Source organism: Zosterops lateralis (genome assembly GCF_965231275.1).
Source record: "Zosterops lateralis genome assembly, chromosome: 7".
Taxonomy (NCBI): Eukaryota; Metazoa; Chordata; class Aves; order Passeriformes; family Zosteropidae; genus Zosterops; species Zosterops lateralis.
Genome location: NC_139767.1, coordinates 11,981,108 through 11,992,649, shown reverse-complemented (window position 1 = coordinate 11,992,649; position 11,542 = coordinate 11,981,108). Strand labels below are relative to the sequence as shown.

Sequence of the window (11,542 nt, the reverse complement as noted above, 5' to 3'; positions counted from 1 at the left end):
GCAATGACTTAAAAAAAATGCAAACTGTGCCTAAATAGAAAAGTGAGTTTTGTTGTGTCATATTATCTTAGTAAAAACTTTAGGAAGATATTTGAGGTAGGCATGATGAAAGTGACTTTTGCTCCAAGATCTGCTGTTGTGGGAAGGATTATGTCACTTCACAGAATTGTCAGGGCTGGAAGGGATCTCTGGAGACCCTCGAGCCCAATCCCTGCCCCGTCAGGGTCACCTGGAGCAGGTGACACACGAACACCTCCAGGTGGGGGTTGAATGTTTCCAGAGAGGGACACTCAGTGACTTCCCTGCAGCCTGTTCCCTGCTCTGCCACCTCCAGGTAAACAGTTCTTTCTCAAGCTGAGGTGGAACTGACTGTGTTTTAGTTTATGGGCCTTACTCCTTGTCCTGTCAGTGAGCACCACTGGCGGTGTCTGGCACCATCCTTGTGGCACCCGCCTTTGAGGGCTTTATACACATTCATGATCCCCTCTCAATCTTCTGCAGGCTGAACAGGCCCAGCTCCCGCAGTCTCTGCTCATGAAAGGGCTGCTGCAGGCCCTCAGTCATGTCGCGGTGTCCGCTGGCCTCTCCCGAGCCGCCCCGGGTGCCCCTAACGCCTCTCCCAACGGCCGTTCCCGTGCCCTGTGGGGCCCGTCGGGCGCGGGCGCCGCGGCAGCGCCGTGCGAGGCCCGGGAGCGGCGGCGGGCGGGGCCCGGGCGGGAAGTGAGCTCAGGCGCACAGGAAATCCCGCCCGTGCCGCGGCCCTCTGTTTGCGCTGCGGGCAGAGAAAGGAGCGGAGCGCCTGCAGCGGCCCAGCCGAGCCTGCCGCACGACACGGGGCCGAGCCATGTCTGACCAGGTAGGCGCAGCTGTCCCGGCCCGGGGGGACGGCCCGGCGGGCGCGGCGGCCCCGGGGCCGCGGGAGGAGCCGCCTGCGCCCCTCCGCCCGCACTCTGCGGGGCAGCCCGGCCCGGGGCCAGCGGGGTCGCGGCCGCCCGGGGGGCGCCGGGGGGAATGTTCCCCTCGGGGAGTGCGTGTGGATGTATGGATGCCGATCTCCGAGCTCGGCCAGATTCGGGCCCCTCTCTCGTTGCGTTTTAATCGTTTTTCCCCCTTCCCCGGGGTGTTTGGCGGGGAGCGCGGGCGGGCTCCAGGCGGGGACACTCGGGGGCCGGGGCGGGTCCGGACGGAGCGGGATCGCCGCCGGGACAGCCCCGGCCCTGGGAACCCGGGGGGGCAGCCAGGGGTGAGCCGTGTTGCACAACTGTTGTTTCCTTTCGTTTTCCATTTCCCGGGTGTGCGGTAGGATGCTTTCCCCGGGAGCGGGCTTTGTGTGGGGTAGGCTAGGCTTGCCGGGTCCTCTGTTCGCCCTAGGAATGCGAAAGCCTGGTGTTCCTCCCCCTCCTTTCTCAACTGAGCGTTGCTTCCCTGTATTAAACACCTCGTCCTTTATCGAGGCTCCGTCCTGCCTTCGCTCCAAGTAATATGCTGGTTATGCCCCCATCATTTCTGTCTTCGGAGCCGGGAACTCAAATAGTTGCTCGTACCGCAAGTTCCTGTGCTGCTCGGCCTGGCATGTATACAGCAGTTTGCTTACAACTATTGCTTTAGGCTATGTGACGTGCTGGTGGAAAGTTAAAACAGCGTTCCCGTTTTAATTTGTATTCTTTTTTTGCTTCATTTTTTATATTTTCGTCATAGGGCGCTATTTTCTAACTTTGATTTTTCCCGAAGCGTAACTGTCACGATAATGTCAGTACCTAGAAATGTTTTTTGTAGAGCTGTGAAGTCAGGAACAGTCCTGGTGCCAGGCAGGAAATGAGAGGTCCCCAGAGACGGGGCTCAGCTGAGCGCGTTCCGTGTGCGCTCTGGGGAGTGGCCCTGGCGCGGTGAGTGCGAGGAGAGCAGCGCTGTGCTGGTGGTCCCGCTCCCGCCCCCGGCCCTCAGCACAATGCACTGGCCGTGCCGCCGCTCTGTGCCTGCACAGGGGCACCCGGGGCACAGCCATCCCTGCCTCCTGCCAGGACTCATTGCCCCGTAGTAAAATACGGGAAAGTGACTGCGTTAAAAAATACACAAACCCACCAATGAGTTCTGAACTGGATTTTATGGGCGGATGTTCACGTTCACTGCTCTGTAGTTGTCTGTGTACGGGAACCGCGGCGTGTTTTAACAAACTGCAGCTTTCATTAGTTAGGTAAATCCTTCTCCAGGCAAGTTCTGCTAACACACGTGTGCATTTTGTCTTTGGGACTGCTTGAAGTATGTAAAATTCCACATATGTGATAACCTGTTGTGGCTATATATCTTAAAAGTCTGTGAATAAGGAGCCTGCTGTTTATTTTTAATAGATAAGCAAAACACTGTTAGACGTTGTGTCATTCATTTCTGGGGAGTGTGCAACAAGAGATAAACAGATGTTTAAGTAGAAGGATAATTTAAGGTTATGCAGCAGTGTAAATCTCATTCCTCTGTTTATCAGTCCTACAAGAATAACTGGTTTACCTAAATTTGTGAATTGCTTAGACTATCATTCTTCTTGGCCCTGGAATTAAGTTAAGAGGGGGGTCATTTATCACCAGTAAAAGAAGGGGTTTCTTTATTTTCAATGGGAAATTGACTTTTATGATAAGTAAGAATGCTTGAAAGAAGGGCAGACTTCAAAAAAACACATAGTTGCTTAGTGGGATCTAAGCAAAAACAAAACACAAATTGTTTTCTCCCTTCTAGTGTCTTAGGCTGTTTTTGCTTTATTTGAATCTAAATGTTATCTGTTCATATACTGTTAATAAAGAATGCTATAGTTTGTATGTATGTTTCCCACTTCTATGAAACATATAAGAGTTTATTTGCTTTGTTTGGAAGCATGTTGTACTTTTATTCCTCTAGTGATTTTTGTTTTGTTGATTTTTCTTTAAAATGCTGAGTATAGGCTTTGGTTTTTTAAGGTTAGACATTGAAGTTTGAGCCCCTCTGAAAATTGGAAGAGGAAACTTGCAATATGTTGCCTCACCATGTTTGTTTTGCGTGTGTTTTGTGTTTGTTAGTTGCAATAGCAATACCAGTGTGTTTCATCCAAGAAACTTTGTGTGCTTTTTAGGGTCGTTATCTAAGTGTGAGACAGTGCTACAAGCCTTATTTTATGCTCTTTAGGAAAACTGCAATGAAGCCTTTAAAACCTTAGGCATCTAATGAAAAGTTAGAAATTGGAGTGTTGTGGTATTTCTGTATTCTTTGTATGGTGGTCTTTTTCATGTCCTGTTTCATGAGGTACCCTAAAGCACCTGTTCTTTTCTCAGGGCAAGAAGGCTGGAGGCTTGCTTGCTAATTGCTGTTACAGGGTTTTGTTAATGAATGCTAGTAGTTTTAACAACTTTGCAATCACCTTCCTTTCTTTATTCTTAAGTGTTTTTGTGTTGCCTTAACCATTTGGCATTGAATAGCAATGTAGCTCACTGACAAACTGTACAGAACATTTTCAGACTTGCTGGGTCTTGTATCCTGATGTAAAATATTTTGCTCCTATTTTAAGCTTTGATTATTGGCACTTCCATTATTTGATATTTCTCTTTTCCTGAAGCTACAGTTTTCTTTCCTCTTACTTTGTGGGTGAGAGGTTGTGGGGCTCTAAACGAGCATCTCTATGGTTTTAAGACTCCAATTCCTTCTGCTCATTCTACTGTTTTCTGCTTTCCCTATTTGTGTTTAATACTAGAGCCCTCTTTCCTTGAGGGTAGGAATCAAGTATGGATCATAGTTTTATCACTCATATTGGCCAGAGGCACTGTCATAGTAGCAATGATCATTAGTAATACCTTGTACAGGATGATTTGGTTTGGATGCCTGAGTAGGTAGATCTGTTACAATGTACAGAACTCTATAGCTACTACAAATACCTCTACTGCTGGGATAATATGCTGTCATGCAATTTGTAAAGTAAATTTAGACAGTGACTGACCTGAAATGTCATGTAAAGGGACAGAATGTTCTTAAAAATTCTTTCAGTAATAGTGAAACAGAAGCTAGTTTTGAAGTTACAGACTTCAGATCAGTAGAGATCTGAATCTTGCTCTGATTCCTAGAGGTTAGTAATCCTGCATAAAAAGACATTAAAACTGCTGTTCGTGCTAGTTATCAGAACAAGTTGCAGGTTCTTGGTTTTGTTTCTTTCTGGTCAGGAGTGAATATCAGTGTGTTTCTATTTCTGCAAGTAGTCCCAGAAGCTTAGAGTCCAAATATGTTAGGGAAAACTTTGGTGGGGACCACAGGTGATCTGATTGTGTTACCTGTGAAGAATTCCTTTCATGCTTATAAAATGACTTGCTTGAAGGCCTGTGTGTGTCAGACTTCTTGAAAGCCTGGGCTGAGTTTTTGGATTTGAGCTTGAAGGGTGATGAATCAGTTTAGGTCGTGCCTGGATGGATATTAAAAAATAAAAGGTATTCAAACCAGGTGGAGTCTCTGGCTCATACTTCTTTCCATTGTAGAAACTGAATTGATCTGGGTCGAGGCAGTGAGTCAAACTGATAGAAGGAACACTTCCTCTCTTTCTTTACTCCAGAATGAGACTGGTACAGATGGGAAGAGTGTTTGCTGACTTGCCCTATGCCCTTCCCTGATATTTTACTGTTCAAAGAAGTTGTGTGTGTTTAACTGCTTTAAGGAGGAGGGGGAAAAATTTTAAAAAGGTTTTAATCTGGAGATAGAGACCTGTCTGGATGGACTTAATAGAGAAGGTTAGTATTTTGTGTGTTTTTGGCACTTGATCCTACATTTCAAGTCCAGCCATACAAAGGATATTTCTGTACATTTAGCAAAAAGTCCCTTTTGGGATGAGAGCCTGTGGTAGACACCTGTATATATTTTGTTTATTTTGTCTACAATGTTAAGCAGTAAAATATGAAAGAAAGATTTCAGACATGATCAGCAGGGTACCTGTGGTTATGACTATTTGGGAACAATTCTCATTGAGCACCATCTAGACCTGATGTCTGTGTAGAATCCCTTTGTCCTGCAGTGGAACATAGCTAAAGGCCTGATGCAGGATATGCAGTGACAGGCAAGGAATGGGGTTAATAATACCCGATTTCTCCCTTGTTTCATCTATCAACCAGTAACATGAAAACTCTGATGTCCTTAATTAATGTCTTAGAGTGTATAACACTTAAACCCTTTTGATGAGCTTTAGTGCTCAAGTTGTTGAATCAAACTTGTCTGTACAGTTAATTCTTATCCTGGAAAGATATCAAAACACTATAGTGTTTGGAACTGCACCTTTTAAAACTTTGAAGTATTGTGGTCTTAAAACAAATGTGTTAGAAGGAAGCTCTTTTGTTGTCAATAGAAAAGAAGGTAGCTGACCAGCCTTTTGAAAATAAGGACTACTTTTGATGCAAGGGATTGAAAAATGTTTGCATGGTTCACTCTCTTTAAGTTGATAGGGTGTCACAAGTGCTTTCTGTTTACTCTCCTCACAATGTTCCTTTTTTTCTGTCAAGTATCTGAGCCTCTTAGTACACTTCTTGTGGGTTTTTTACAGTTTGTTTGTTGTCTAGGAGTTAGAGGTATAAAATCATACTTCTCATTTTTGTATGTCATCTATTTCCAAATGATTCTTCTCTCATCTCTTATGTTCTTTATGGTGTTTCTTTTCTCTCATTAAATGAACTTCTCACAGGTAGACAGACAACCTTTCATAGTACTATGTTGCCGTTATTTTTGTACACACAGAGAAAAGACATCTTGAGTGGTCTGATTTCACCCAATAAAGAGGATGACAGCTGCCATACTGTCCAGTGAAAATAATGAAATGTTGGACTGATAAGGTTTTTTTGTATTTTCTTGCAGGAAGCAAAACCTTCAGCTGAGGATTTAGGAGATAAGAAAGAAGGAGAGTACATTAAACTCAAAGTCATTGGACAGGTGAGTTTTTTACATAATTGCTTGCTGACATTTGATGGAGGTGTGACTTCTCGTATGGTAGAAATGACCAAATGCAAGTTGATATTTTCAGTTCTTCAGTGTGGATCCTCCCCTGCCATAAACTACTTCCAGAATGCAGTTGCCAGAAATGTGTATTAGTATATTCTGGTGTGCTTTTTTTGATGTACTAAGGGGTTAATTTATTCAAGGTTATGAATGAAATAACTTGATAAATTCAGGTCCTCAAAGTTTGTGTAGTACCCTAGGCATGAGGTCAGCTTTCTTTTTCAGGGATATGCACCAGATGCATGGTGGATTAGAAGTCTGTATTCCGGCTGTGTTGAAATGAGAATGTTGGCATCTTCTGTGCAAAGAACCCCTAGCTCAGATGACCTAGCTAGGATTGTTTGTTGGAGTTGTATTGTTTGCTGCAGTTGGGTGGAGACAGATGACTTTCAAGCAGGACTAACAGAAACTACCTTAGCTCTTGCTGGCCCAATCAGCAATAACGAGAACACACTGAAAAGCTGAAAGTGGCCCACATGCCTTTTGCACAGAACCTTTTGCAATCTGTTTTATCTGTATCCATTTTGACAGTTGCAGCTGCTTGCATCTTATGGCTGGTGGGAAGGACTACAGAATAATAAGACATGAGATTTCTCCTTAGGTTAGTCTTGTGTTGCCAAGTCTGCCTGTATCCTAACTTCCAGATAATTACTCTAATTGAGGTTTCGTATATATTTTGAAGTGCAAGCTTTAACTTGTCTCTTTAGGAATCTTAGAGCAGAAATCCCCTGCATATGTATGTTTGTATTTCATAAGCATATCATCTGGGTAAAGATAGCAGCACAGACTGAACCACTTATAGGTTTTAGTAATTTTAAATCCAAAACTCCCCATGTTGAGCCTAAGGCTGTACTGTGCCATCTGGTTTTTTAAAAAGCACTTCCTGTGGTAGTACATAGTGAATTTAGTGACTGATAAATCATTCTGGAGGTTCACGTCATGATGCGCCAAGGTATGGTGATAGTTAAATCACATTCCATGTTTCATGTAAGTTTTTCCTTAATGAAATGTTTAAAAATAAAATAGGTAAAGTTAGCAGTTACTACAAGGAGAGTAATTTTTTTTCTTTTCTGTCCTTAGGACAGCAGTGAAATTCACTTCAAGGTGAAAATGACAACACACCTCAAGAAACTCAAAGAATCATACTGTCAAAGACAGGTCAGTGAAACAATGACATTCTTTAAAAAGAAAACAAAAATCCGAACCTGTTTTGTCACTGTGCTTTCAGATAAAGACTTTTGAGGTATCTGATGGTACAAATATAATGGATTTCCTTGTTTCTTTTGACAAGTAAAAATATTCCTATGTAAGACAATTGTGAAGTTATACCCTAAGTTAAAGAAATCTGCAATATTAATTGTGGATGTAGGTAAGTAGTAACAATTGTTACAGCAAAAAACATATCTTCACTTCCAGATTCTGTGGGAGATATTGTGGATTCACAGCTGCTATTTCCAGAAGCCCTGGCCTAGTTTGCCCTCAGCTTTGGGGATAGATGCCTTGTGTGGCCTTCTCTTGGATAAGTGTGTTGGAGTTCACTTCAGGAGATATAATCATAAGTAATAATACTTTGGGGGCTTTTTCCTAATACTTTGAGACAAGTTGAACTTGTCATTGAAGTGTTCTTTTGCAAAATGTGTTCTTTTTTGCTGTCCTTCTGAAGTAGGAAGCAAGAAAAGATCAAACACCAGATACAAATGGTAACAAATGGTTACATTTATGATTCATTTTAAAGACCTGAAATGTTAAAAAAAAAAAAAAAAAAAAAAAAAAAAAAAAAAAAAAAAAAAAAAAAAAAAAATTCATGCAGCAGTATTACTGACTAATGAACATGCATGTGTGAAATTCTTTCTTAAAGAAAGAAATAATTGTTTGAATGAGCACACCTGGATCTCCTGAGTTGAATTCTGGAGGGTCTGTGATTTCCTTTGCAGCAGTCAGTGCAGTTTTTGGTGTTAAATAAAGGGACTATGAATATTTCTTCCACATTGGCGAGAGGGATTGTTGAAACAGTGTGAAGATCTGTCTTTACCTGAGAAAGTTTTCTGCCTAGTTATTTGCAAGCAGTATTTGAGAGCTAAGTGATAAATTTGTGTCATATTTCACATGAGTTTGTTTTGCTCATAACTTGAAAGAGAAGGAAGAGATGAGGTGTTTGCCTTATCTATTGATGTGAAGTATGACATTCTGCCAGAACACGGGCACATTGTGCAACAGACATGCTTTACCTTAACTCTGTTTACCTTTAGGATGTTTGTTTCTCCTTGTTTGAATGCTGTTCGTTTTTCTCCCTCTCAGCTCTGCTCTTTCTTGTTCCCAGTGCTCAGCATTTGCAGAATTGATAATAGTAAAGGTTGCAATTCTTCCTGTAGCCATAGAAGATTGGTAAAGCAAGGGTAGGAGTTCATGAAGTAAACATCACATTCCTCCTGTTATCTTAGGATCCTCAAATAAGGCTGATACGCTGTTCAGAAAAATACATGTGTAATGATATCTTGGGAGAGAGGGTATAGTCAGTACTTAATAAAGACAAGTTGAAAAAGCTAAGGAAAGTTCCAAGTTGTGGAGCTGGAACTCCAGTGAGACTCTGGAATAAACATGCATTTTGGCACTATCATACTTTTTGAGTCACTTCTTCATAGTTTACATGAGTGCAGCAGGATATCTGAACTCCCTATGTAACAGGAACTAACACTCTTTTATGAATTTTATGGTTGTTTTTATTTAATATGTTTTTTCTTGTAAACCCCTACAAGATTCAGTAAATTGGTTTGTTTTTCTAATACATCTGTTTCTTTTTTTAGGGTGTTCCAATGAATTCACTCAGGTTTCTCTTCGAGGGTCAGAGAATTACTGATAATCATACCCCCAAGGAGGTGAGTTTCTTTCTAGAAATATGGTTTGACTATATTTCTTTAACTAGGATCTTTCAGTAAGGCAGATGGGCAGTTTGGGAAGAGCCTGGTTGGACCTCCATGGGTAATGCCTCAGAAAGGAGGGTGTAGTCATTGCCTACTAGAGGAGGGAAAACCACAAAGGGAATCTTCCCATTGTTCAGCTTGAACTTCAGTATGACTTTGGAATAAACATGCATTTAGTTCACGTTTAGTAGATCAAAGTGGAAATAAACAGAAAACAGTTACTTCTGTCCAGTGACTTCCAGTAATTGTTACAAAAAAGCAGGAAGAAACTCATAATAATGACCTTCTGAAAATATCAGACAAACTTGTTGACTCTGAAATTGAACAAGTTGCTCTCTGTGAGAGAATAGTTGTAAACAGGCTTTGAGTTGCGAGGTGTAGGTGTTAAGCTGTATTGTGAGCTAGTAGTGCATTATAGCACATATAATTTATGTGGCTCTACAGCTGGTGCATTCACTATCATGTTGGTGATATCCTTGTTCCCCCTAAACAAGGGGTTTAGAGAAAGGTAAAGCCAGCAACTTGCAGGCTGATGTGTACTGCTCCACAAGTGAGTCTTTGCTGTAAGGCTTTTGCTTTGACTCAAATACCTAAGTCTGAAGAAAAAGGGCTACAAATTGTGAATGTTGTCTAGTGAGGTGGCAGCTGAAACTTTCTTCACCCCTTTGATGAATTATGATGGGACAGAGGAACAAAGCATTGTATAATTTGTCTAGGACCTGCTCTGATTTCATCACACCAGATTTATAACAATTATTTGCTTTTTTTTCTCTGTTCTCACAGCTGGGGATGGAGGAGGAAGACGTGATTGAAGTTTATCAGGAACAGACGGGGGGTCACTCAACAGTTTAGATCCTTCTGATTTTCTTCCCCCTTAATCCTTTTTTATTTTTAAATAATAGTTCTTTTGTAATGTGGTGTTCAACACTGAAACTGGCACCCCATCTCTGGGAGTTTACTTTCAAGCGTCTGGTATTTTGAATTCTCGTGCTCATTATACACTATTGTTTCTGTTTTCATTGTGCTGAACTTCTGTGATCCAGCTGCAACCTTACTCCCCTCTTCCCTTCTGCCCTCCCCTTTAGGAATACATGTACTCACATGCATTTGTATGTTCGCTGGGTTCGTGCATTTCAGGCACGAAGGCTGTAAGATCTGCCAGGTGGGCGAGTGTTCTTAATGACTTCCATATCTGCCCTGAAGTTTTGATGTGTGACTGTCTCACTCCTGGACTATAACTTTCAGTGCGAGATGAAGTTTTTCAGAGAACTAAACTGTGGAGAAGTTGTGTATCCATAACTCAGAGCTATTTTACTTAAATTGTGCTGATGGCCCAATGAAGAAGATTGCCGAGTTGGAAATGGAAAAGGTAGAACTATTGTCATCTGTTCCTTGCTCCAGAGATGGCTTTGCTGAAGATGTGAAATTGAAAACCCTAATGATTTTTAAATATTACCAGAAGAGCCCAGAAGCATTTTAACCTCTTATAGCAATTAGTATCTGCAGGTATCCATGCAAGAATGTTCACAGCAGCCAAATGGTGTTACTTTGACACTCTTGTTTGTACCTTTGGCCTGGGACGTGGGTTTTGAATGGACATTGTCTGTACCAGCTTCATTTAAAATAAACAGGAAAACCAATTTTATAAACAACTTGCATTTTCTTTTCAAATGTTTGGAAATGAGCAAAACCATTAGAAGTTACAATTAGGGTATGCTTTTCCAGTGACTATAAGTTGAAGCTAGAAAAAATTTGTGCTCTGTATATATACCTCATATTTTTTTTTCTACTTGCCCTAGTAAAATACTTGATCTGCTTGTTTTGCAGGTGACTCTTAGAGACTACTAGCTGTTTCTTTTCTTGGAAGAGAATATTCACATACAGTTACATAAATGTTCACTTCATGCACAGAATTTAAACTGAAAATGCAACTTGGAAATAAAGATGGCTTTTAATGTCTACATTTCATATGATATGGTACCATTAAATAATCTATGATGGATGACATGGAAGTGTCATGACAGTTCATTGGGCATCATTATCAGGGTCTACATGTTCCAGCTACCTGCAGATTATAAATGGTCAGTTTGAGAACTTGTTACTGGATCTGAAAGCTGAGGTGGGAGACCATGGGCAGAGTAGCATGAAGAGAAGATTTCAGTACTCTCCCTGCTTCGCCTCCTTTGCAGATGAATAGGACTTGTTTGGGAAATCAAGTTCCATATCAATGCCAGCTTCAGTTACAGACACATGCTGCCATACTTGGAAAAAATAGCAGGTTTTAAGTAGTCTTTTTAATGGCATTTGCTGTAAAGGTAGACATACGTTTTCTTTCATGCTTGTGGTTGTCCTGTTCCTGATTTAGTAATACTTTTGTATGCATAGTTGCACTAAGCAATTTTTTAAAGATTAAAATTTTTGTTTACAAAATTTCAGAATATGGGGTTTTCTTAAAATATTTTATGTAATTCAGTTCTTAAGGAAAGAGGGATTGCTACAATGATGTAGAACAACACGGCTTCTCTGCACTTACCTCCAATTACTTTTTTTAAATACTAAATACATTTGCTTCAGAATACCAGGAATAAAACAGCCTTGTGACTATTACCAGGTCATGTTTTAAATTAAAATTTGTA

The 11,542-nt window shown here is 41.4% G+C and overlaps 1 protein-coding gene across 1 annotated transcript; it reads left to right on the top strand.

Moving 5' to 3' along the window:
- Positions 1-749: 749 nt before the first annotated feature.
- Positions 750-10,558, top strand: SUMO1 (small ubiquitin like modifier 1). Its single transcript, XM_083865171.1, has 5 exons — positions 750-856; positions 5,845-5,919; positions 7,066-7,143; positions 8,790-8,861; positions 9,690-10,558. Exons 1-5 carry the CDS (start codon positions 845-847, stop codon positions 9,756-9,758), a joined length of 306 nt encoding a protein of 101 aa, XP_083721297.1. The 5' UTR covers positions 750-844; the 3' UTR covers positions 9,759-10,558.
- Positions 10,559-11,542: the final 984 nt, after the last annotated feature.